We start from the raw sequence: 26,326 nt of genomic DNA, 5'->3' as shown, positions 1-26,326 counted from the left end.
ATTGAGCCAGCTCAGGGTAGGCCCCTGGGAACATCTAGATCACCCAGGCCCCAGGGATTTCACCCCACACACTTACCCTGCACACTCAGACTGACGACACTCTGGGCCACACCATAGGGGTTGGAGGCCATGCAGCGGTAGGTGCCATGGTTGCTGGGCCGGGCACCCATAATGGTGATGATGGAGCCATTGGGGCTGAGATGCACATTGTCTGCAAGGGAGAAGGTAAGCAGAACAGGAGAGGCTCAGATCTTGTCCTGGTCCTCAGCCCTTCTAGGCACTTAGGGTCCTGACTGCTTCTCCCCAGTGCACTCCTGATCGCTAAGTGCCCTTCTCACTTAGGAACAGAACTGAGGGTGTCAGAGCTGGGAGGGCCCTTAGAACAGAGAATGTGAGAGCTGGGGGGCCCTTAGAACAGAGAATGTGAGAGCTGGGGGGCCCTTCGAACAGAGAATGTGAGAGCTGAGGGGCCCCTTAGAACACAGAATGTGAGAACTGGGAGGGCCCTTTTATTAATCTAAATTTTCTTCCAGAATATTATGTGTGGAAGAAAATTTAGATTAGTAAATATAAAAGGGACTTAAGAACATAGAATATTAGTGCTGAAAGGAGCCTTAGAATATGGAATGTCAGATCTGGGAGGGATCTTAGAACAGCAAATATCAGAACTGTAAGGTACCTTAGAATACAAAACATGAGATCTGAAAGGGCCTTATAAGAACAGAATGTCAAATGTGAAAGGGAGAGAGAACAAAGAATGTCAGAATTTGGAACCTTAGAACATGGAATGTCAGTTAGGAGGGACCCTAGAGACCATTTAGTCCAACTCCTCATTTTATAGATCAGGAAAAGGTGGGTCAAAAAGGTGACACGATTTGGCTAGAGCCTGGTAGCAACTACATGGAGGAGCTGAGCCGGAATCCTTTGGAAGATATCCTTACCAAGTGGGCCCTGCGTGAAGAAGTTAGTGATAATGAACTCTTGCCTCAGACCCTCCTAGGGCCTACTGTCAAAAGAATCTCATCCAACTCATACAGGAGCAGGAATCCCCTTTGTAGCAGTCCTGACTAATAGCCATGTGGTCTGTACTTGAAGAGCTCTAGTGATGAGAAACTCACTACCTGCCAAAGGCAGCACATGCCACTTTAAGACACGTCTGATTGTTAAAGACCTTTTTTTCCCCTTACATTTAGTCAAAATCTGTCTGACCTTCTAGTCTCATTTTCCTTATCTGTAAAATGGGGATAATAGCACCTTGAGTTCTTATGAGTATCAAATGAGATATCCTATAGAAAGTATTTTGGAAGTCTTAAAATGCTATCCAAAGGCTGTTGTTCAGTTCTGAGTCTTGTCCAACTCTTCATGTCCCCATTTAGGGTTTTCTTGGCAAAGATCCTAGAGGGTTTTGTCATTTCCTTCAGCTCATTTTACAAATGAGGAAACTGAGGCAAACAGGGTTAAGTGACTTGCCAGGCTCACACAGCTAGTAAGTGTCTGAGGTGAGATTTGAACTCTTGAAGAAGAGTCTTCCTGACTCCAGGCAAAGGGCTGTACATATTATGGTGCCACCTAGCTGCCCTTGACATGGACAACCATTTCCTGTTATCTGAGAGGCAGCTGGAAATTTGTGCCTATATCTGAATAGAGATAATTGAGGTCCCTATGCCACCTGGTGCCCACACAAAGGCTAACTCGTATTAGCATAAGTAACTTCCTTCTTTGAAGTGAGAGCCTTCTAAATGCCCAAAGAGTCCATTCTTATAAGCCTAACAGACAAGCTTCCCTCTGTTCAAGGCCTTGGGTTCTCCCTGGTGACTTCTGACTCTTGGCATTCTGCATGATAAATCTCTCGCCTCTGGCCCTCTCCCCTTATATGCTAGAGGCAAATGTGCCCACGAAGGCAGGTGGTTCCTGGCTTAGCCAGCCCAATGCTGCCAGACCCCAGGTTCCTCCAAGGCTCTGCTCACCTTCCAGCTCCTGGTTTCTCGCCATCTTCCACTCAATGCTGATGGGGGCCGCCCCATCGTGGATCAGACACTTGAAGGTGGCATCCTGGCCCTGTTGTACAGTGGCGCTTGGTGGGTCAATGGAGATGACTGGGCTCTGAAGGCCTGGAGGAAAGGCAGGCTTAGTGGGACTGAAGGGCACCAGAAGAGAACGATAGTAGGCTCAGGGAAAGGGATGGTGCGGGACTCAAGAGTCCTAAGGAGGTGGGCCACAGGATAGGTGGAGGGGTAGGGCAGGGGGAGGGTGCCTCAGTCAGATAAGCCACTACTTCAAGCCTGTCCTGTTTTGGGGGGGATTGTCACAACTCACGGTAGGATTCAGCAGTAGTAGTGGAGGGCAGCACAGCGATGGTGAATGAAGACTCCTGTGGAGGGCCAGAGACACCGATCACCCGGCACACATACTCGCCTGCGTCAGTCCGAGACACCTGGTACAGCCTCAGGTGGGAGCCATGGACCTGGGGGTCAGGGACATGACAGAATTAACAGGAAGGAGGAGTAACCAGTCAAGGGCTTGTCTGCCTAGCTCAGTCCGACACATCCTAATTCCCCCCCAGGTTTCTCGGAGAGGTTCCGGTCGGGCTTGGAGAGGGAGGGCAGGGACTGTCATGCTCAGGGAAGCCACCCAATTGGCCAAGAGAAGGCAAAGACTGGGAAGGGGTTGGGATGGGGAAAGAAACTTTGGGCTCAGCCCATCCTTTGTTTCCATACCTGATGTCGGGTGGGGAGGGTGCCCCCCTCTCTTATACCATGTGACTTGGGCATGGGGCTGCCCAGTGACCACACAGGTCAAATCCACCGTGTGCCCTTCTGTCACTGATGGGGATGAGGACTCAATCCTGATAGGTATGAATGTGGCGGCAGCTGTGGGCACACACAGAGGGTTAAGGCAGAGGAGATCATTCTCCCTCATACATTTCAGGTTCAATTCAATTCAATTCAATTCAATTCACATGATCGCAGAGTTAAAGCTGGAGGGAAATGGAGAGGTCATTAAATCCAATCTCCTCATGTTACAGATGACAAAACCAGGGCTGGAGAAGTGAGTGACTTGTGTCTTCCCTCTGAAAGAACCTTCCATTTCCACTGGTCTGTGCCTTGTACGTTCATGGTTGTTAGGATATTGGCTCACTCATTAGAATGCCCTCTTTGAGGGTAGGAATGGTATTTTTACTTGTCTTTGTATCACCAGTGCCTGGCACATAGCAGGCACTTCAATAATAAATGTTTTTGGACTGAGTCACCAGAGCTAGTAAGTGGCTTGGTTGAGTCTTCTGACTTCCAAATCCAGTCCTCTTTCTCCTGCAATTCCACTAAACAAGCATTTATCAAATGATGACTATATGTAAGACAAGAGAGGCATGGTGGCATAGTGGATAGAGAGCCTGCCTTGGACTCAGGAAGATCAGGATTTGAATCTTGCTTCTGATACATATAAATGTACTAGTTATGTGGGGGTAGCTTGGTGGTGCAGTGAATAGACTCATCTTCCTGAATTCGAATCTGGCACCAGACACTAGCTAGCTAGGTGACCCTGGGCAAGTCCCTTCACCTTGTTTGCCTCAGTTTCCTCATCTGTAAAATGAGCTGGAGAAGGAAATGGCTAACCACTTCAGTATCTCTGCCAACAAAACCCCAAATGGGGTCATGAAGAGTCAGACAGGACTGAACAACAATAATAAACTAGCTATATGAGCATGGGTGATTCACTTAATCTCTCAGTGAGTTCAAGACTAGAAGTTGCAGGTGAATGGCCAATCTGTATCAGTGGAGGGCTTTTACACACTGAAAGCCCCCACACCACCCCAACTCACTCCCCCTCGATGTCGCAGACAGTGGAGATACAAAGACAAGACCTAATGATGCTTGCCTTACATTCTACCTGGAGGTGAGGGGAGCACATACAGAGAGATCAGTAGACAGACACATCGTGGCCAAAGGATGGCATGCCCTCTCCATCCTGGGTCATCCAGGCTGCCCGTGCCCAGGACACCTCCCTCCTCAGGGCCACCTGGCTCCCCTCCAGGCTGGGTATAAGACCACCACCTCCCATGAAGCCTTCTGTTACACTCTCAGATGAAAGTAATGATCACAAATGTTCTGGGTCCCCTATCCCATTTTATCTGGTATTATATTCTACATATTTGAGGACATGCTCTGTCCTCTGCGCTGCCCACCCCTCTCCAGGAAACTGTAAGCTCCTAAAGGGGAAGGAGAGTCATTTCCATTTTTCAACTCTATATTCTTTTTTTTTTTGTTTAAGGCAATTGGGGTTGAGTGACTTGCCCAGGGTCACATAGCTTGTAAGTGTCAAGTGTTTGGTTTGAGGCCACATTTGAACTCAGGTCCTCCTGACTTCAGGGCTGGTACTCCATCCACTGTGCCACTCATCTTTATATTCTTGATGTCTAGTGTATGGTCTTAACCACAGTAAGTATTTGGTGACTGTTTTTGATCAAATTGTCCCAAGGTCTTGAGGCATTTGTGAAGCTACAGCAGAGATGCATCTTCCTCCTTGGTTACCCCCCTTCTTGTTCCTTAAACAGAAGGAAGGTCTACAGCAGAGGTGGGGAAGCTGTGGCCTCGAGGTCATGTGTGCCCCTCTAGGTCCTAAAGTGCAGCCCTTTGACTGAATACAAACTTCACAGAACAAGTTCTCTTAATAAAAGGATTTGTTCTGTAAAACTTGGACTCAGTCAAAAGGCTGCACTCAAAGCCTTCAGAATGATAGACATGGCTGGGTTCTCTCTGGCCTTTGGAGCAAAGATGTGCTGCCTTCCAGGAGACAGTGTTTAGAAAATCAGCCAGAGAGAAATAGGATGTGTGTGTGTGTGTGTGTGTGTGTGTGTGTGTGTGTGTGTTTGTGTGTGTTGAGCGATGGGCACCACAGGAGGCAATGGGAGGGGTAGAGACAAAGCCTTAGCATCCATGGATTCTGGACTAGGCAATTCCTGAAGGTCCCTAGGGTCCCAAGCCTCTTCCCAAGCCCTAGAATCAGCAGCAGCCCCACCCCTAATTCTGCTGGCCACAGTCCCCGCAAAGGCACTCACTGGGGATGACAGAGCCAGAGCTGGAGCCTGAAGCTCTGATGGTGACCAGGATAGAAGTCTCTTGGGGGCTGGCACCGTTGAGCACCCGGCACACATACTCGCCAGAGTCAGCTGGAGATGCCTGGTACAGCCGTAGCCGGGAGCCATGGACCTGCTCAGTGAGTGAGGAGATTGGAAGCTGAATTTTTCAGGCCCTCTGACCAGCCATCACCCAGTGTCCTTTGACCCACTTGTGATCTCTAACCTTTTCCTGGCCTTCAGACTACCTGTGCCCTCCAACCTTTCCACACCCTCTGATTTACCCCTGGGCCCTCTGACCCTTCCATTTACTGCTTTGTCTGATCCACCACAGCTGTGGTCCTCAGTGGCTTCAAACCATTTTTTTCCCTGGGCAGGACTCGAGCAGATCCACTCCTGAGGGACCTTTTCTCTGATTTCTCCCTCTCTCTGAGGTTTCCCCACCCCTTAAATTCTCCATACCTGGTGCTTGACAGGGAGGCTGCCCCCGCGCCTGTACCATGAGACCCTGACGTGGGGCTGTCCTGCCACCACACAGTTGAGATCCACAGTCTGTCCTTCGGCCACAGATGAAGATGAGGACTCAATCCTGATAGGTGGGATGATGCCTGAAGGTGGGGGCACACAGAATGTATCAGCATACAAGGCCTTTCCCCTCAGAAAGGCTGACCTTCCCTGCTCCAGCTTTCTGTCCCACTATGAGCCCCCCAGACTATCTCAGAATGTTGCACCTGATTTGGGGCCCCACATTTTAATGGAGATGTGGATAAATGGGAGAGGTAGCTATGGCGTGATGGGCTGTCAGGAGGGAGAGAGGTCAGACATATTCTGCTTGGCCTGAAAGAACTGGGAAGGGGATGAGGGGGAGTTATAAAGTGTAGCTTATAGCCCAACTCCCCCTCTCCCAGAAGAGTCTCCTGAGCAAAGCTAGTTACATCTCCTTTCAGAGTTCTAAGGGTACCCTTGAGAGCAGGGTGATTCTATAATGCCATTGGCTTGAGCCCCCACTGGAGTGCTCCATCCCTACATAGTATAAGCTGAGAACAATTTTCATTAGTTAGTCTTCAGTGACTTTTATTTAGGATTATTTACTAAAAGGTGATATGGAAGGACAGATTGGGTAATAAAAAGAGCTGTTGCAAAGTAGAATGCACCACTTTAGAAGCAGTGATCTCCCTGTCACTGAAGGAATAAAAGCAGAGACTGGATGAGATACTGTAGAGGGGGTTCCCGCCCAGGGATGAGTTGGATGAGATGCTCTCTGAGATTCTGTTTTGGTTCAGAAGACAGATTCAACTGTATTCCTTGCCTCCTCCCCCAACCCCAAGTCTAGCTTCCCTGCACCATCCCTACTCCCTTTGTGGCCCACTTTCCCTGATGCTGGGGCCCTCACCTGGTACAGAACCAGAGTTAGGGTGAGCAGGCTCAATGGTGACAAGGACAGAGGCTTCTTGGACTCTGGAGCCGCCAATCACCCGACACACGTACTCGCCTGAGTCAGCTGGCGATACCTGATAAAGCCTCAGCTGGGAGCCATGGACCTGAGCCAGGAATAAGCCGGGTCAGACAGAATATGACCTAAGGATCCTGTTGTTGTTGAGACTCTTGGGCCAAGTCCCTTGGATTCTCCCCTCCATGTTTGCTGACCCTCCTGATGCCCTAGCAGACTAGCACCTGGGTAAGGGCCAGGAGATCACACTCCTGGCTGAAAGAACCTTCAAACCCGTGTCTACCCTTCAAGTCTGCCAGCGCCCCATACCTGGTGCTGTGCTGGGAGGCTGCCCCCACGCTTGTACCATTTGACCTGGGCATGGGCCTGTCCAGAAATGACACAGTTCAAGTCCAAGGTCTGTCCTTCGGCTACAGATGAGGAAGAGGATTCAATCCTGATAGGTGACGTATGTCCTGGGGCTGAGGGCAGAAAGGGGAGGTCATGGGACCATAGATCTAGAGCTGGCAGGTACTTTAAAGGCCATCAAGTTTAAATTCCCTCATTTTCAGAAAAGTAAACTGAGTATGGGAGATTAAGCGACTTGCCTAGTCTGAGCAGGGATTTGAACTTGGGTCTTCCTAACTCTATCCTATCCATGACGCCATGTTGGGTCAAGGCATGGCTTACCTTGGGGACCATACATCTAGTAGGCAAACCTACTGGCTAACCCTGCCTTATGGAGACTAGAATGTTGCTTTTCTGGGACCCTGGAGCAGTGGTTCTGGATAGGTGGGGGAGGTGTAAATCAAGACTCTTTCCCCCAAATAAATGTCTTAATAATAATGCCACAGCCTCATATTGTTTTACAATTGATATTTTCAAATTGCCCACTTATCAGTCTTGGGAAAGAGGCAGGACAAAAGTCATAGATCTAGTAATGGACAGGACCTAAGAGGCCACTTAGCCCAACCCAGACACTTTACAATTGAGAAAACTGAGGGCAAGTGACTTGTCCAAGATTGCACAGGAGACTTCAGATCTAGTAGGACTCTTTGTATGACACTGCTGCCTCTCATTTTCCAGATGAAGGAAAATGAGGCCCACAGGGGAGGAGAGTCACAGAGTTAGTGGACGAGCTAGGTTCCTGCTGGGTCAGCTCCTAGCAGTACAACATAAGTCACATGAGGGCAGGGACTTATTCATTTTTGCCTCTGTATTCCCAGTCCTTCTAAAAACGCCCAACCCAAAGCAGACACGTGCTAGTGGAACAGTGGACCTGTTGAATGGACAGACTCAGGGTCAGACTCACAGGAGGGGCTGCTGGGGCTGCTGGAGGGGATAGAGATCACAATGGAAGTCTCCTGGGCCTCTATGTTGTTGTTAGCCCGGCACACGTACTCTCCAGAATCAGCGGATGACACCTGGTTTAGCCGGAGACGGGAGCCATGAACCTGACAGAACAGAAGGCTGATGAGGGATGGCAGAAGCCGAGTGTCCTCCTTGCCTCCCCTTTCACGCTCTATTGGCTCTTGATAACCCAAGTCACTGAGATTCAGAGATTATCAGAACAAGAGAACCCAGAGAGGTCAGCTGGTCCAGTCCCCTCATTCCCCCCCCCCAGAGAGATCACTAGAGCAATCAGGGAAGGTTTCAAGTGCAAAGGGGGATTTAAACGGGGTTCTGAAGGATGGTGAGGTTTGGTCCCACACACACCAAAGCTCTTCTCTCCCTGCATCATGTTCCTTTATCCATCCCTCTTCTCCCCACCCATCTTTACCAACTCTTCCCTCACTTGCTTCCAATACCCGCTTTTGATCCCATGTAAGTTTCACTAGCGATTACATAGCTGATCCCTGGTTTTATGTATGAGGAAACTGAGGCCTGGTGAGAGGAACTGACTTAAGATCACATAGCTAGTTAGTGACACAACTGGGCCTTGGACCCTAGACTCTTGCCCTCCTGATTCTGAGTCCAGAATCCTTACCCTGAAAGTGTTTGTTGCCAGAGGTTCCCAACTAATGAGAGTCCCTAGTTCTAGGGGGGGATATAGTAGAAGACAAAGAGGTTTAGGGGTCTCCTGATAATAGGGTCACAGGTTTAGAGCTGGAAGGGTCCTTGGAAGCCATTGAGTCCAATACCCTTATTTTACAGATGAAGAAACTGAGGCCCAGAGTCAACCAAATAGTACGTGACTGAAGTAGGGTTTGAACCTGGTCTTTCTGATTCCAGGTCTAGTGTCCTACTACTGAACATCTTGGATCTTAGGTCTCATCTCCTCCAGACCTATCTCTGTTTTCCTCTCCCTTTCTTTCCATTTTCCTTCTCCCTTCCTAGGCCCCCTGCTCCAACTTAGGGGTACTTCCTACACTGAGACTGTCCCTTGCCCAACCTGTACCTGATGGCGGGCAGGCAGGCTGCCCCCTCTCTTGTACCATGTCACTGTGGCTTGGCTCTGCTCAGGGACTACACAGTTGAGATCCAGGGTCTGTCCTTCCATCACCACTGGGGAGGAAGATTCAATCCTGATGGGAGGAGTGATGCCCGAGGCTACGAAGAGAGACCCAAAGGCAAGGCTCAGGGATGCTGGATTTTCCCTGGTATGGAACCCCCACTGGTGCTTGTTTGCCTCCCTGGCCCAGCTGAGACTCCTAGTCAGCCCCTAACCCCAGCCCAGTGAGCTACCCGGTGGAGCCTTGAAGGATGGGTAAGAGGGAGAAGGGGCCTTACAGTGGGAGGAGCCACCACCCTGGATGGTGACGATGAGCGAAGATTCCTGTGAGCCGGCCCCATTGCTGACGTGACATACATATTCTCCAGAGTCGGCAGGGGTAACCTGGGGGATCCGCAGCCGGGAGCCCACAATCTGGGGAAAATGGGACAGACTCTGAACAGGAGCTAGCAGTACTGCCCATGGAACTGGGTTTGAGACATCTTCCCAGGGGCCAAGCAGAGGGCAGTGCCACCCTCAAGACAGACATGGGATCAGAGAGAAGCATAATAATTTGTCTTGTTGACTGGTAACTTTTCTTTTCTTTTCTTTTCTTTTTTTTTTGAGGTAATCGGGGTTAAGTGACTTGCCCAGGGTCAAACAGCTAGTAAGTGTCAAGTGTCTGAGGCCAGATTTGTACTCAGGTCCTCCTGACTCCAGGGCCAGTTGCCCCAACTAGTAACTTAAATGGTTAAGTTTTAATAAATACTATGACTTCCTGTCAAAAAAATTTTTTTGCTTTGCATTTTTGGGAGCTCAGTTCATATTCTTTCTGGTAGAATGTAAGCCCCTTGAAGGCAGGTATCATAACATTTTTTATCCAGCCCTGCTCTACTGAGACAGTATGGTAGAAGTATCATTATTCCTATTTTATACATCACAGGCTTTAGGACCTTAAAGATTGTTTAGTCCAGCAGTTCTGAACCTTTCTGGTATTCTAGACCCTTTGGGCAGGCTGGGAACATCTCTAGATCCTTTCTCTGAATCATGTTAAATGCATAAAATAAAATACATAGGATTATAAGGAAATCAAATGTATTGAATAAAATAAAATACATAGGATTACATAGGAATTGAATATATTGAAATATAGTTATCAAAAGGTTAAAAAAGCCAAGTTCACAGACCTCAGTTTGAGAATTCCTGGGCTAGTTCAATCCCCTGTTTTGACTGATAAGGACACAGGGTCTCAGAGGTTCAGGGCCCTTGTCCAAGGTCCTGACTCCTAATAGTCCTGATACAGACCCAGGTCTCTTGACTTCCAGGCTGCTGGCCTTTCTGCTACTGCACCAGGCATGTATTCAGAATGGGTCTTACTCCCAAACTTGTTTTCCTTGCCTCCTCCACCTTCTATCCAGAATTTCCTTTCCTCGTTCCCCAGAAACCCTCGTACCCGATGGCGAGCAGGAAGAGTGCCTCCACGCTTATACCACGTGATAGTATGTGGGGCTTGACTAGTGACCAAGCAGTTGAGGTCCAAGGTCTGTCCGTTGGCCAGGGAGGAAGAGGAAGACTCAATTCGGACGGGGTACACAACACCCTGGGCTGGGGGGAGAGAGGGGAGAGGAAGGGTAAGAATGTAAGAGAGACTCAAACTGAGGGGGCATAGAGATTAGATCTGCAAGGATCATGAGATCATACATTTAGAGTTGGAAGCAACCTTCAAGGCCATCAAGTGCAATGTCATTATTTTTCAGATGAGGAAACTGAGGCCCAAAGGCATTATGTGACTTGCCCAGGGTCACACAGCTACTAAGTGTGGCAGTAAGTAGTAAGGTAGGATATGAACCCAGATCTTCCTGATTCCAAGGACATTGATGTATCTACTACACCAATATCTACTCTGATCACTTTATTTTATAGACAAGGAAGCCTAGGTCCAAGTGACTTGAACAAGGTCAAATTGGCAAATATTAGCAGGATTTGAATCCAGGTCTTCTGCCTTCCCATCCAGTTTATTCCTAATAATAATAGCTAGCATTTATATAGCACTTGAAGGTTTGCAAAACATTTTACCTATATTATCTCATTCGATCCTCACAATAACCCTGGGAGGAAAGTGCTATTATTATTCCCATTTTGCAGATAAGGAAACTGAGGCTGAAAGCAGTTTTATGCACAAGGTCACATAGCTGGTAAAGTATCTGAGGCAGGATTTGAACTCAGGTTCTCGACTCTATGTCCAGTATCTATCTATCCACTATGCTGCCTGGCTGCCTCTCCTGAGACAAAGTTCTTTCCTATGAGATGGCAGTAGGGCCCTGGCTAACTCCTCCCCACCATCACACCCCAGGTAGACTCACGGTGGAAGTGGCCAGGGCGCTGCTGCTGGATGGTGATGAGGACAGAGGCCTCCTGGGGGCCGGAGCTGCCAATCACCCTGCACACATACTCGCCTGAGTCATCTGGTGACACCTGGGACAGCCGTAGTCTGGTGCCATGGACCTGAGTCAGGTGGGAAGAGGGGAGGTCAGAAAGTGAGCAGGAGACAGAGGTGCCTGAACTAAGCAGGGGTTGTTTCATCTTTTTAAAAAAAATTTATAATGCTTGTGGATTGATTGATAGTAGAATATAAATTCCCTAATTTTCATCTTTGTATATGCCTGGGTCACAGCAGGCACTTAAAACATGTCTATTGAATAGAATTTAACAAGCATGTACAAAGGGCCACGGACACAGTCAGGACCCTTCAGGCACCAGAAAGGTACTCACACTGGCTTCAGAGATTTCCCCTAGACTTCTGCATAGGGACTCTTGGGCCTCCAGGCCTTGGAGCTCAGCAGCTCCTCACTGGCCCAGCAGCTGGAGTTAGGTCCAGATTTGGCTTGTGTCCATCCCTCCCCACAACACACAAGAGGAGGTTCCCCTCTCCCCTGCTACCTCCCCCTCCCCCCTTCCATATCTTCGGATTTCTGGTACCTGATCTGAGACTTCCCTCTCTTCCAGGCAATCATGGGGTTAAACAGCCACATCTGACCTTGTCCTTTCTTACCTGATGCCTGGCGGGGAGACTGCCACCTCGCTTGTACCAGGTGACCTGGGCATGGGTCTGTCCAGAGACCAGACAGTTTAGCTCAAAAGTCTGTCCTTCAGTGATGGATGAAGAGGAAGACTCAATCCTCACTGGGGGAGTGACTCCTAGGCCTGGGGAACAGAGAAGTCAGATCAGGACTTAGCAGACAGAGACATTGGGAGATAGAAACAAGTCTATGGGGACAGTGGGATCCTCTACTTTGGAAGATAATAATTATAATAACAATAATCTATACTTCTTAAGTGCTCTAAGGTTTGCAAAGTGTTTTACATATATTATCTCATTTGAATCTCATTTGACCCTGAAAGGGAGGTGGCATTATTATTATCTCCATTTTACAGATGAGAAAACTGAGACTAAATGACCTGTCTCAGGGTCATTAAGTTAATCAGTTTCCGAGGTAGGATTCAAACTTGAGTCTTTCTGACTCTAAGCCCTGCCCCACCGAACTGCCTAGAAAACGATGTTGATGAAGTGTCATGGAAAGATTCCCTGACCTGGGAGTCACAGGATAGTAGAATTAGTGAAGACAGATTTACAGGTCACCTTCAGCTCCTTCATCTTGTGAATGAGGAAGCTGAGGCCCAAACGAGTGAAAATGACTCGCCCAAGGACCCACAGCTGGTAATAATCACATGAAAACCATGATTGATACTGGAAAGGGGAAGACAATGTGCCATCCTGTGGCTCCATTCACCATCTCTGTGACTGCCCAGATCAAAACTCCCTTTCCCTGGCCACCATATTGTGTCTCCCATTAGATTATGAGCTCCTGGAAGGCAGGGGCTGCCTCATTTTTGTGTTTGTATTCCCATAATGTCCGGCCCTTAGCAGGTGTTTAATGAATACTTATTGACTGATTGATAATCCCAGCAGGACTGGGATTCAAGGCCAAATCCAGCACCACTCTTTTCTCTGTTCCATTGTATGGGAAACTTGGCGTTGACTCTTACTATGTGTTTAACTAACCACCTTTTAGAGACTTGGTTTCCCCATTGGTAGAAGGATGGTAATATGGGATAACCATCATGTTGGTTGTGAGGAAGGTGAGACCATAACTGCTACAGAAATGGAGTTGTTATTAGGATTATGCCTCCTCTGAAGATGCCCAGTGGCACAGAGGTGGTCCTGGGTTCTTGAAGGACCAGATCATGGGATCATAGACTTTAAGCTAGAAGGGAACTCTGAGTGCCACTAAGTCCAACTCTTCATTTTACGGATGAGGAAACTGAGGAACAGACAGATTAAGTGACTTGTACAGGGTCACATAGCTAGAAAGTGACTGAGACAGGATCTGAACCCAGATCTTCTGGACTCCAAGTTCAGTGGCCTATCTACCCCACCATTCTCCTTTCTCAAAATACTCCATGGAAGAAAGAAAGCTTCGATTTAGCATCAGAAGGGAATTGTAGAGGCCATCTGGCCTCATTTGGGGGGGGATTGGTGAAGTGATTCGCCACATGTCACAAAGATGACCACTGTGATTTTGCCATGGCACCAAAGAGCCCTTTATAAGCATGTGGTGAAGGAAAATAAGCTGTGGCAGTTTCTTCAAGCTTCATTAAGCTTTTATTAAGCACCTACTGCATTCCAGGCACTGTGCTAAGTATGGGAGGTAGAAAGCCAGTAGTTGAACAGACCTTCTCATGGAGCTATCCATCTATTAGACCTGAAAAAAACAAAACCCCAGAGCAGGAAGGCCTCCATGCTGTGGATCCACTCTGGGGGAGCTCATAGAAAGATTTAGCCAAGGATAATACAAGATGAGAAAGTTTGAATGAATCCAGATTTGGACCAATAGTGAGAAGATGCGTGATGATGAGACCACAGGTCTATCAGACACTGAAGCTTCACGACTGTGAGGATAACCCAAGCCAGGCTGGAAAGCCGCCAGATCCTGACGCTCACCAGTCTCTTAACTCCACTACCACAAGGAACATAAATTCCCCCAGCGTGGGCCAGTGAAGAAGCAGGGCTACTCTGGGGATACATATGACCCCTGAGATCTAGAAGAGTCCTTCCTTGACTCCAGGTGGCTTACCAGGGATGGAACCATGGCTGGAACCTTGGGCCTGAATGGTGACAAGGACAGAGGCTTCCTGGTGGCCGGAGCTGCTGACCACCCGGCACACATACTCTCCGGAGTCAGCTGGCGACACCTGGTATAGCTGTAGCCGGGAGCCATGGACCTGAAATTGGGGATGAAGGAAGAGAAGATTAAGAAGGGCTCAGGACAGAAAGGTGATGTAGAGGTACCAGAAGCTCAGGTGTGAGATCAAAGACTTGGACAATTCATACCCTGTCACCTTCTGAGCGCCGTCTACCCTTCTGAGTACTCTGATGCTTATAGGCCTTCTTGCCCTCTGACCCTCTTATTGTCCTAGCTGTCCATATCTATCTTGAGATTAGATAAAAAATATTCAGTGACTCTTATCAAATATAGTTTACACTCCTGTGTCTGGCATTCCATGGTCCCTCAATATGGCAGCCCCCTACCTACCTTTCCAGCCTTATTTCCTCTCAATTGCCTTCATGTGTGCTATACTGCAGCCAGATTGGACTGCCCTCTCTCTCCAAATGTGCTTGGTGTTTTCCCACCTCTGTATCCCCCCACCCAAATCTCTCTCCACTCCAAATCCATCCTCCGCTCAGCCATTGAAGTGATTTTCCTAAAGCACCGATCTGACTACATCTCCTCCTTAACTCAAGAAACTTCAGTGGCTCCCTGTTCCCTCCAAAATTAAAGATAAAATTCTCTGATGGGTGGATTAAACATAAAGTTCTCTGCTGGGCATTTAAAGCGCTTCCCAACCTGGCTCCACCCTGTCTTTTTAGTCTTATTGTCCTTTCCTCCCCTCCAGGAATGCTTTGAGCTGGCTACATAGACCAACTTGCTTTTATGTAAACATAACACTGCATCTCCCAGCACAGTGCCTTTGCCTGGGCTGTCCCTCATGCCTGGAATGCTCTCCCTCTTTCTCATCACTTTCCCAGGCTTCCTTCAGAACTCAGGTTAGAACGCACCGTGTACCAGAGGCCCTTCCTAGCCCTCCTAGCTGCTAGTGCCTTACCCTCTGAGTATTCCCTCCATCTAATCTGTACGTATCTTGTAATTTATAAGTTGTTTCCTTCATTGGAATATAAACTGCTTGAAGGTAGGGATTGGTTTTTGCCTCTATTCCAGGTATCTACTATACTGCTGGCACACTTAAATTGATTAACTATTAACTAATTGATTTACTGACGGCCCCCTAAAGATAATTCAAATCCCGGGGCAGCTAGGCGGCACAGTGAACAGAGCACCGGCCCTGGATTCAGGAGGACCTGAGTTCAAATCTGGCCTCAGACACATAACACTTACTAGCTGTGTGACCCTGGGCAAGTCACTTAACCCCATTGCCTAGCCAAAAAAAAAAAAAAGATAATTCAAATCCCACCTCCTTCAGGGAGTGTTCTTCCTCTGATTCCCTGGGTCCATAAAAACCTTTCCTTTCCAGCCCACATAACTCTGTTTCTGTGCTGTTCTGTAATCTTATAGTGTTCTATGTGGTTGTCTTTCTTTCCTGCTTGACCCTAAGTTCAATGAGGGTAGGAATTGTGTCTTCTCTATGTTTGCACCTTTCCCTGGGCCTAGCACAGTGTTCTGTACACAGCTGGTGCTTAATAAGTGTTTGTTGAAAGAATGAATGAATGAGGGCACAAATCTTAGGGATGGCTAAGACAGAAATAGATATCAAAATCTTCACAGCAGCAGGTTCTGTGGGAGCAATAAATGAAACAAAGAGGCTGCCCTTTGATTGGAAAGGTCTGAACAAATTGTGGTAGATGAACATTACAGAATAATATTATGCTACAGGAAAACGCAAATACAAGGAGTTTAGAAAAACATGGGAAGATTCATGGCGATTAATGCAGAATGAAATCAGAAGAAAAATATGCACAATGAATACAATAATTTGAATGAAACCAACCCTAAAAGGCAGGTGAGTTCTGATTCACTGTAATGTTCCTTTTGCCCAGGACAGAAGATGGAAATACATTTCCCTTCTCTATAGAGGTGGGGAACTGTGGGCAAAGAATGTTGTATACACTGTCGTGTTTGCGGACTTTTTACAACTATTTCTTTGTTGCAAGGAAATGCTGCGATGTGAAAACAAAAGGCATTCATAAAGCAACAAATTATGAATGAATGAAAATCTGGCCTGCTTAGAGGGCACCCTCAGTTAGAAGGTCCTAGATTTAGAAGGGTGGTGATATCTCTATACAACAGGAGGTCTTAGGGATGAGAGAGATCCCAGCCATGCGATTCTCATCATTAGGATATAAGATAATGTATTTACAGTAATCTGCTTGTTTTAGATATGAGGGAACTCGACCCAGAGAGGTACTCAGAGACTTGCCCAGGGTCACTCAGATGTTAACTGCAGAGGGGAATTTGAACCCAGGATCTCTGACCCCAGAGGCAGGTGTCTTTCTTCCTTCTTATGACGTGCATCTTTCTGTCACTCTCCCTGAGCCAACCCTTACCTGGTGCTTGGCTGGGAGGCTGCCCCCGCGCTTGTACCATGAGACCTGGGCATGGGCCTGACCGGCAACGATGCAGTTCAATTCGATGGTCTGTCCTTCGGCCACGGACGAGGAGGATGATTCGATCCTAATTGGAGGTGTGACGCCCTGGGCTGGGGACAAAATGGACTGCTTGGGACCTTGGCACAGCCTCTCTGGGCAGGGAGATGGCGAGGCTGGGACAGGGCAGTGGGGCCCACTGGACCTCTGTGTCCTAATGGGGAGATGGGAACTAAAAATGGCATGCTTCAGTGTAGTGAGACAAAAACTGGGTGTGGAGTAGGAAGGCCTGGGTGAGATCAGATAGTTTTTTTCAGCTCCATATTTTTAAACTCCTTACAATGTCTTAGGCTAGGACCGGAGGCAAACTCAGAGGTACTTCAGTTAAAGGAGTGGGGATCTAAGAATTTCCTAACTACATACTGGAGAAGAGGAGAGGCTTTGGGGCAGGGCTTCTCTGGGGCCACATGGCCCTCAGCAGTCCCCTCTATGACCCTGAGACCCTCACCAGGGATGGAGCCTTCAGGCTCAATGGTGACAAGGACAGAGGTTTCCTGGGGGTTGGAACCTCCAACCACTCTGCACACATATTCTCCAGAGTCAGCGGGGGACACCTGATGTAGTCGTAGCCGGGAGCCATGGACCTGAGCAGGCGAAAATGAGAGAAGGCAGGAAAATGACTCAGGAATTCTCAAGGTAAAGGCCAAGAGCTTCCCAGACCCTAGGAGACAGGAAGTGCCCCTTCGGAGCAGGGGATGCCTTTAAAGGCACCTGGGGCCTCCTGACAATGAACTGGGTAGAGACTGAGTAATATTGTTGATGAACACACACATACATGTATGCACGCATAGTATATGCATGTGCATATATACACACAAACATACACATACATACTATATACATATGTGCTGTGTATGTATAGCTATGTGTGTGTATTTATGTATATACATGTATGTTCACTCAATATACATATTCTGGACATGATCCATGCAGGAATTTAATTTTGCTTGATTATGCATGTTTAATATAAGGGTTTTTTTCAATGGGGGAAGGGAGATAGGAGAGAGAAAAAAAAGCATTTTGTTAACTGAAAAAAAGACAAGGAATTTGGGGAACCCATCATGGGGAGCAGAGAGCTTCCACTCCCAAATCCCTCTGGACCTGTTTCTCTCCTAATCCGCCCCAGATTGATCATACCTGATGCCGGGCAGGGAGGGTGCCGCCACGCTTGTACCATGTAACCTGGGCATGGGCTTGCCCTGAGATGACGCAGTTTAGATCTAGGGTCTGACCTTCAGCCACAGATGAGGAAGATGACTCAATCCTGATTGGGGGTGTGATATCCTGGGCTGGGGACACAGAGGAAAGGTCAGGGACCTGGTAAGGCTTCTCCAGCAGAGAGATGGGGGGGCCAGAATAGAACTATGCAGACAGTGTGATCTCACTGATGTCCTAGGGCAGACCCCAAAGACCCCCCCCTTGAGGTTCATCAGTTTCTTGGCTCCACTCTCACAGTGGGGAAAGGGTGGTGTGAGGATTCCCTGGCAAGATTTCACTGAGATCTCCCTGACCCTGGGCCACTTACCTTGGACAGAGCCATGCAAAGAGCCCTCAGGTTCGATGGTGACAAGAACAGAGGCTTCATGGTGGCTAGAGCCGCTGACCACACGGCACACATACTCTCCGGAGTCAGCTGGAGACACTTGGTGCAGTTGTAGCCGGGAGCCATGGACCTGATTCGAGACAATTCGATTCAATTGGATTCAACAAGCTTTGATTAAGTCTCAGAAGGTGCTAGGCACTGTGTTAAGACAGAAAAAGAAAATGGTCCCTGCCCTCCAAGAGAATATATTCTATTAGGTGAGGGGGAACAGGATCTAACCCTCCCCTTCTCTCTCTCTCTCACACACACACACACACACACACACACACACACACACACACACACACACACACACACACACACACACACACACTGGTCCTTGAGTTTTGAAGGGAGCTAGAAAGTGCAAAGATATGGAGGTAGAAGATGGCAGGTTGTGTATGGGGAAGAATAAGTTGGCCCATTTGGCTCCAGTGTGGAGCAAATGAAGGGCAGTGATGTGGGCTGCAGTGAAAGGCTTTAAATGCCCAACAGAGGAATTTGTATGTGGTCCTAGAGGCAATGAGGAGCCAATTGAATTTCCTGAGCCTATGAGTGATGTCATGAGACCTGTGCTTTAGAAACACCACTTTGGTAGTTGTGTGAAGGATGGTTTAGAGAGGGGAGAGGCCAGAAGACTCAGCTGGAGGCTACTGCAGTCATCCAGGCAAGAGGTGATGAGAGTCTGAGGAAGGTAGCAACCACGTGGGTGGAGAGGAGATCTACTCAGGAGATGTGGATAAGGGATACAGGTAGACTGAAAGTGGCAGGAGAGGATGATGAGCCAGGGATCCCTGAGGCTAAAGCCTCCATGTCCTCTGGCCTTCCGAATGCCATCTGTTGTTCAACCGGTCAGTGCCTCCTGGTGCCCTCTGACCTAGCTAGGGTACCTTCAACCCTTGTAGTCCGGTGTCACTACATGTGCTCAGTGTGACCTGCCTGGTAGGCACTGAGCCGTCCTCAGGGATTCAGGAGGTTAGGGGTGGGGGTTGTAAACTTCCCTCCTGGGTGATGTTATAGGGATTGGAAGGGAGAACCCAGGGCAACAGAGAGTTCCCACATACTTCTTTCCTTGACCTTTCCCAATGCCGTACCTGGTGCCTGGCTGGAAGGCTGCCTCCTCGCTTGTACCAAGTGACCTGGGCATGGGCCTGCCCAGCCACGACACAGTTCAGAACCAGGGTCTGCCCCTCAGCAACAGTAGAGGAAGAGGATTCAATTTTGATTGGAGGAGTGACACCCGGGGCTGGAGGGGATGGACACAGAGAATGGATTATCATCTGCTCTGGAGGCTCAGAATGATCCCAGCCCAGCCCACCGCCCATCAGGTGCCCCCTTGGCCTTGACTTACGGTAGGAGAAGCTGGCGCCCTGGCCTCCAGTGACTGTGACCGTGAGGGAGGCCTCCATGCCGTTGGCCGCACGACACACATACTCACCAGCATCGGCTGGGGTGGCGTGGAAGATGTACAGGCGGGAGCCACGCACCTGCAAAGGGAGCCATGAGGAGGGACGAGACAGAAGGCCCTGGAGCCTCTTCTCTTACAGAACCTCAGCCATGAAAGGGCTCCCCAAAGCCACCTGGTCCAATCTTTCCCTGAACAGTCAGTGGTCAGTCAACAAACATTTAACATGAGCCAGACACTGTGCTAAGCACCAGGGATTACCAAGAAAAGCAAAAACAATCCCTGCCTTCCACGAGCTTCCAGTCTATTGGGGAGGTGTTCTTGAGGCCACATTCCCAGCAAGTGGTCACCCAGTCTCCACTTGAAGATTCCTAGTATTATTTTGTTTTTATTTCTTTTTTTTTTTGGTGAGGCAATTGGGGTTAAGCGACTTGCCCAGGGTCAAACAGCTAGTAAGTAAGTGTCAAATGTCTGAAGCCACATTTGAACTCAGGTCCTCCTGACTCAAAGGCCGGAGCTTTATCTACTGTACCACCTAGCTGCCCAACTAGTATTAAAAAATTTTTTTTTTAAGGCACTTGGGATTAAGTGACTTGCCCAGGGTCACACAGCTAGTAAGTGTCAAGTGTTTGGTCTGAGGCTGGATTTGAACTCAAGTCCTCCTGACTTCAGGGCCTCTCTGCTCTATCCACTGCACCACCTAGCTGCCCCGAAGATTCCTAGTATTGACCCTAGTATCCGAGGCCTTCATTTCCAATCCCCTGTTTGTACCTACTGTCTGTGTGATCTTAGGTGAGTCACTTCCCTTGGACCTGAGCTTCCTCACTTCTAAATGAGGGCTTGGACTGGAGGACCTCTGAGGTCTATGATGCTAGCAATAGAGAGCTGACTTCCTTCTCAGGCCAACAATTCTGCTTTTGGGCAGAAGGGGAGCAGAGAGCTCTGTACTCCTTGCCTACCCTGGCCCTAATTCTCTGAGAATTCCTCACTTTGATAATGATGATTATTATGTCATAAATAATTGTTATTATTATGTTACACATAATAATTATTATTAACAGCATTTGAAAAGCTCTTTATAAATAACATCTTATTTGACCTTCACAACAACCTTGGGAAGGAGATGCTATTATTTATCCTCCTTTTACATACAGGAAACTGGGGAAAAAGAGGTTAAGTGACTTGTCCAGGGTCTCCCTGCTAGCAAATGTCTGAGGCAGGATTTGAATCCAGGTCTTCCTGACTCCAAGTCTGAGCTGAGCCTCTCACCTGTTACTTTCTTTTTGGTTCAGTTCAAAGGCCACCTCCAATAAGAAACCTTTACTGATTCTTACAGTTAGGGTTCCTTCTTGCTTTAAACGATCATAGATCTACTTTTTTTTTTTTAAAACAAGCTATGCTTCTCAGTAGTGTATAGTCCTTGAGGGCAGAGACTGCTTTCATTTGGTGTTTGTTATCACCACTGCCTGGTACAGAGTCTACTACCTTGTACACAGTAGGAACTTAATAATTGTTCATTGAATTGGAATGGGCCAGGCACTCGGACTGAGAGCTGCCTCCAGGGCTTCCTTCCTCTCCTCCCTCCTCCCCAGCCCACCCCCCATGCCGCTTGACCTCTGCTGTCGTCTTCTTTGACAGGGGGTCCAGTACCTGGTGACGGGCAGGGAGGCTGCCCCCTCGCTTGTACCAAGTGACCTGGGCATGGGCCTGCCCAGCAACCACGCAGCTCAGGTCTACCGTCTGCCCTTCGGCCACTGTTGGGGATGAGGATTCGATCCGGACGGGTGCAGGAGTGGCTGGGGCTGCAGACACAGGGGTCATGTTAGGATATCAGACCCAGCAGCAAAGGTAGGCAGTGAAGAGAAGATAAGGATGGGGAAATAAGGGGGCTAGAGAGAGATAAGTGGAGGGGAAGTGGAGGAAAGTTAGCTGGAAAGGATAGTGGAGGGCCAGGGGTGAAGTAGTAAATCAGAAAGCCAAGGGAAGCTGGGCTCCTGGGCTAGGCTCTCATAACAGATCTAAGACCAGCAGGAGGGTGGGGGGAGGCCTTTCCCTTTGCCTCCAGGCTGTTCACCTGGGATGGAGCCATCATTAGAGCGGGAAGGTTGGATGGTGATGATGAGAGAGGCCTCATGGGGACGGGAGTCTCGGACCACACGGCACACGTACTCCCCGGAGTCAGCTGGGGTTACCTGGTACAGCCGTAGCCAGGTTCCATGGTCCTGCTCAAGGGGAAGGAGGGAGAGAGATGTGGGGCAGGAGAGGAAGGAGACCCTCCAGGCTGCTCCCACCCCCCCAGTGCCACCAGCTACGCTCCCAGGGGCTGGAGGCGCTGCATGTGAGTCAGGAGTCCACGGCCCCCATCTGGGCTCTGTCACTGATCATGCCCTCCCCTACCCTGAGGTTCCATGTCCTCATGGGGAAGGGAGGCAGGTCCTACCTGTCAGCCTATTTCACAAGCTGGTCATGAAGACAGCACTTTGTAAAACTTAAGTATCATAGAAAAGGTAGCTACCCCTGCTAAAGCTCCCAGTTAAGTGGGAGCCTTGGGGGTGGGGCTCCTCCCATGGCAAGCTACAAGTTGGATGGCTTCGGTCACCAGGGAAAGGCAGTGTGCCTCAGTGGAAGGCACATGGGATGTGGAGCAGTGGGTTCTAGGTTAATAGCACCTATATAGCACTTTAAAAATATTATCTCTTAAAAAATAAAAGTATTATCTCATTTGCTCTCTGCAACCACTCTGGGACATAGGCACTATTATTATTTCCATTTTACAGCAGAGAAAACTGAGGCAGACAGATTAAGTGATTTGTCCAGGTCATGCCTGTGGCAGGGATTTGAACTTGGGTCTTCCTGACTCCACGTCCAGAGCCTTAATTTCCTCATCTGTAAAATGAGGGGATATGGCTACATGACCTCTAACTTCTGTTTCAGCTCAGAATCCTAAGGGTCTATAAGGACGCCAGACACCACCTCTCTCTGACATTCTTCTCCCCTACCTGACGCCGGACAGGGAGACTGCCACCACGCTTATACCACGTGACTTGGGCGTGGGCCTGTCCAGTGACCACACAATTCAGATCCACGGTTTGTCCTTCAGTTATTTCTGTAGAGGAGACCTCAATCCTCATGGGGAAGCTGGTGTCAGAGCCTGAGGACAGACAGGTGGGTCAGGGAGCTAGGTGTAGACTCCTCTTCCCTGTACTTGGCACCTGTCTCCAAGGCTCGGCTGGCAGTGCCACTGAGGGCATGGGCCCCAAGGATATACCAGAGTGGGACAGCTGGGTGGCCGTGGCAGCTGAAACTGACGCATGGAAGGCGGCTCAGAATGCCTGGGCCCAGGCAGCCTGGCTGCCCCTAGGGGCCTGGACAGGGGCATCCGAAGTCTCCCTCCCATATTCCATCCTAACTCAGCACCTTGTTCTCAGTTCTTTTTCTCAGAAATGCCTCATTGCTGATGGGTCATTACGCATAGTAATCTTCCTGCTTCGATCATACTTCCATCCTAAGACCTTTAGGGACTCCCTAACAAAGAGCCTATCTAATAAAATACCGGTTCTGGCATCCGAGGCCCTTTACAATCCGGTGCCACCTCTACTGGCAAGGATTATTTCATGTGACTACTTTTCCTGGATTCTGGAATCCATTCAACCTGCACTATCCACTATCCCCTATTCCCTTGCCTTCTCTTGTCTCCATCACTTTGCTCACACTATCCCCCAGCCCTGTGATGGACTTCTGCCCCCACTGCGACAACTGTCCATTGAAGCCCTCCCCTTCCTTCCAGACCCCAAGCAGAGGCCACTTCTTCTATGAAACTTTCTCTGACTCACCCTCCAGGGTCTTTCTCTTACTTCGAATTTTTTCCCCTAGCACTCTGTTTGAGCCTCTCTGGGGCAGCCCTGTCACCTCAGTCCCTGCCACCCCAGTTATTTGTGTCTCTTCAGAGCAAGGTCTGAGTGACAGTTATCTGAGCATCTTCCCCAGTACTGAGTAAAAGACCTTGTGTGAGATGCCATTTAATAAATATTGGTGAATGAATGAGTGACAATGTTGGGCATTAGCCAAGGCCTTTGCATGTCAACTCAAAGAGCCAAGCTATTTCACTTTACTTCCATGTAAGCAAGGCCAAATGCTCCATTTTTCCTAGGTCTTCTGGTCCATTCTTCCAGGGATGGAAGAATTAAGGGTCCCTCCAAACTCCCCTGGGTTTTCAGACCAGGGAATGTCTCTTGGGGCTTGGCAGACATATTCCAGAGAATCTATGTGATCCTGCAGCTTCTGGCCTCTCTCTGGCCTGGCCCACCATCATGGTCCCTCACCTTGTGAGTATCCAGAGCCAGGACTGCCCCCATGGGAGACAGAGATATCAATGGAGGCTTCTTGGTGGCCTGAGGTGCCCTCAAACCGGCACACATATGTGCCTGAGTCTGCTGGAATCAGGTGATATAGCCGCAGTCGGGTGCCATGAACCTGAGGACAGAGAATTAAGGGATAGGGTGGATGGAAAAGGGAGAAGAAGGGTGCCCCATGCCCTTTGCTTCTCAGTACCCCAGAGTCTTAGCTGTAGGGTCTCAGAATGACCCCCTTTCTACATTCCCATTATGTCCCTCTACCAGTCCCCCAAATCATAACTCCATCTCCCACCTCCCTTCTCCACGTGGCTTCCCTAAGAGGGGTTTCCAGAAGTACCTGGTGCCGAGTAGGGAGGCTCCCACCACGCCGGTGCCATGTGACCTGGGCATGGGCATGACCAGTGATCACACAGTTCAGATCCACTGTCTGTCCTTCAGTCACTGATGGAGAAGATGACTCAATCCTCATGGCAGGGACAGCGCCTGAGTCTGGAGGTTCAGAATGAGAAGGTGAAGATCGTTAGATCATTGAAAGGATCAGCCTGCTATGTACCAGGACGTGTGCTGGGCACTGGGGGCATCAAGGGTCATCTAGTTCACATACCCCCCATTTTGAAGGGCAGCATAGTGTAGTAGAGAGGCTACTGGACAGAGGTAGGAAGACCTGAGTTACTAGCCTCAGTTTCCTCTTCTGTAAAATGGGCACCTAGCTCAAAGAGTTGGTTGTGTGGATCAAATGAGATCAAAGAGGAAGGCCCCAAAGCACTATTGATTTTTTGTAGATGAGGAAATGGGAGGCAAAGTGTCAAATCAATAAACAAATCAACAAACATTTATTATTCACCTACTATGGGCGAGGCACTATGCTAGGTGCTGGGGATATAAAGGCAAAAATGTAATCATCTCTGCCCTCAAGAATCCTATTCGGGGAGACCACACCTACATATATAGGTATGTAAAAGAATAAAAAGGGAGTAAGTACAAAGGAGTTGCCCAGGTAGCAGGTGGAAAGGCCAGGATGTGAACCCATGTGCTCTAACTCCAAATCCAGAGCTCTTTCTCCTGTCCCACTTAGGAAAGGCTGATGGGGAGAGCTGGAGAAAGGCTAAGTGACCAGGCCCTCAAGTGGCCCCTTCAGGGGGGCCCCTGCCTCTTTATGCCCAGGCCAGACCTTCAACGGGCACCTCAGCCCTGCCCACTAACTGACCAGGCCTCAGCTTTGGCCAGTGCTCCCTGGGCAGTCACCCCTGCCCCAGTCCACACCTGGAACAATCACCACTTCCATGCGAGCCTGGGCACTGCCAGTGAGGGTGTTAGAACTGCACACGTAGACACCAGCATCAGCAGCTGTTGCATCTGGGATGAAGAGCATGGTGTGCTCCACACGGGCCTGCAAGGTCCAAGCAATGAGTTGGGATGAGAGAGGAAGGGAATGAGACAATATAGGATAGGAGAAATGATGGGTCTAAGAAACATGTACAGTGTCTGGGGCACAGGTGGACTGTTGAAGGAGGAAGGAGAGACTGGAATAGTTTTTTTTTAAGGCAATTGGGGTTAAGTGACTTGCCCAGGGTCACACAGCTAGTAAGTGTCAAGTGTTTGGTCTGAGGCCGGATTTGAATTCAGCTCCTCCTGACTTCAGGGCCAGTGCTCTATCCACTGTGCCACCTAGCTGCCCCGAGAGACTGGAATAGTTTAGAGAATGTAGAAAAGAGGGAGATGAGGAGGAAGGGAAGGCAGAGAATGGGAAAAGAGAGTAGGGGAGACAAGGGAGAGAAGAGAAGGAAAGGGGAGAAGGGGAGGAAGCAGATAAAGGGGGAGGCGAAAGAGAGAAGGGAGAAAAAAAGAAAAAAAGGAGGGGAAGAGTAGAGAAGTGGGTAAAAGGAGGAGGAAAGAAAGAGTAATGGACACTGAGGATAGTGGGTGGAGACACTGTAAGAATAGGTCTGTTTTAGAACAGACTGGACTAGACTGGGCTAGGCAAAGCGGGTTTTAAGAACTGGTCCTGAAGTTCTCACCTTGGCTGGTAAAGATCCCCCCTCCTTAGTCCAGACGATCCTGTGGGGTGGGTTCCCAGTCACCTGACAATTCAGCCTCACGATGTGGCCCTCCTGCACCTGGGTCTGCTCAGGGCGTGGCTGGACATCGGACGTTCGAGCCCCTGCCCAGAAGAGGCAGAGGGAGTTCTACTTGGTGCGCCCTTCTCCCCGCAGCAAAACTCCTTCTTTTCCCCATACTTTCAATGTTGCTCATCCTCTGGGGCCTTTGGCTCCTTCCTCCCACTCCCATCATTGCTCCAGATCTACCCAACCCTTCTCCCTGCTTGCAAC

The 26,326-nt window shown here is 49.0% G+C and overlaps 1 protein-coding gene across 1 annotated transcript in view; it reads right to left on the bottom strand.

The window, feature by feature from the left end:
- Nucleotides 1–26,326, bottom strand: part of HSPG2 (heparan sulfate proteoglycan 2) — a 167,935-nt gene that overhangs the window by 25,300 nt on the left and 116,309 nt on the right. Inside the window, 29 exon segments of the mRNA XM_020983019.2 lie at nucleotides 77–211; nucleotides 1,968–2,111; nucleotides 2,317–2,464; nucleotides 2,718–2,744; nucleotides 2,746–2,870; nucleotides 5,057–5,207; nucleotides 5,537–5,682; nucleotides 6,468–6,615; nucleotides 6,834–6,985; nucleotides 7,816–7,957; nucleotides 8,902–9,053; nucleotides 9,234–9,369; nucleotides 10,388–10,539; nucleotides 11,298–11,439; nucleotides 11,987–12,138; nucleotides 14,070–14,217; nucleotides 16,556–16,707; nucleotides 17,103–17,238; nucleotides 17,792–17,943; nucleotides 18,180–18,327; nucleotides 19,331–19,482; nucleotides 19,588–19,723; nucleotides 21,292–21,443; nucleotides 21,716–21,863; nucleotides 22,641–22,792; nucleotides 23,964–24,114; nucleotides 24,334–24,485; nucleotides 25,260–25,386; nucleotides 26,015–26,157. Of these exon segments, the coding sequence (XP_020838678.1) occupies nucleotides 77–211; nucleotides 1,968–2,111; nucleotides 2,317–2,464; nucleotides 2,718–2,744; nucleotides 2,746–2,870; nucleotides 5,057–5,207; nucleotides 5,537–5,682; nucleotides 6,468–6,615; nucleotides 6,834–6,985; nucleotides 7,816–7,957; nucleotides 8,902–9,053; nucleotides 9,234–9,369; nucleotides 10,388–10,539; nucleotides 11,298–11,439; nucleotides 11,987–12,138; nucleotides 14,070–14,217; nucleotides 16,556–16,707; nucleotides 17,103–17,238; nucleotides 17,792–17,943; nucleotides 18,180–18,327; nucleotides 19,331–19,482; nucleotides 19,588–19,723; nucleotides 21,292–21,443; nucleotides 21,716–21,863; nucleotides 22,641–22,792; nucleotides 23,964–24,114; nucleotides 24,334–24,485; nucleotides 25,260–25,386; nucleotides 26,015–26,157 (4,101 nt within the window).

The sequence above is a fragment of the Phascolarctos cinereus genome, unplaced genomic scaffold, assembly GCF_003287225.1.
Source record: "Phascolarctos cinereus isolate Bilbo 61053 unplaced genomic scaffold, phaCin_HiC Scaffold_726;HRSCAF=1367, whole genome shotgun sequence".
In the NCBI taxonomy this organism is placed as follows: domain Eukaryota; kingdom Metazoa; phylum Chordata; class Mammalia; order Diprotodontia; family Phascolarctidae; genus Phascolarctos; species Phascolarctos cinereus.
This window is presented reverse-complemented; position numbering and strand designations above follow the sequence as displayed.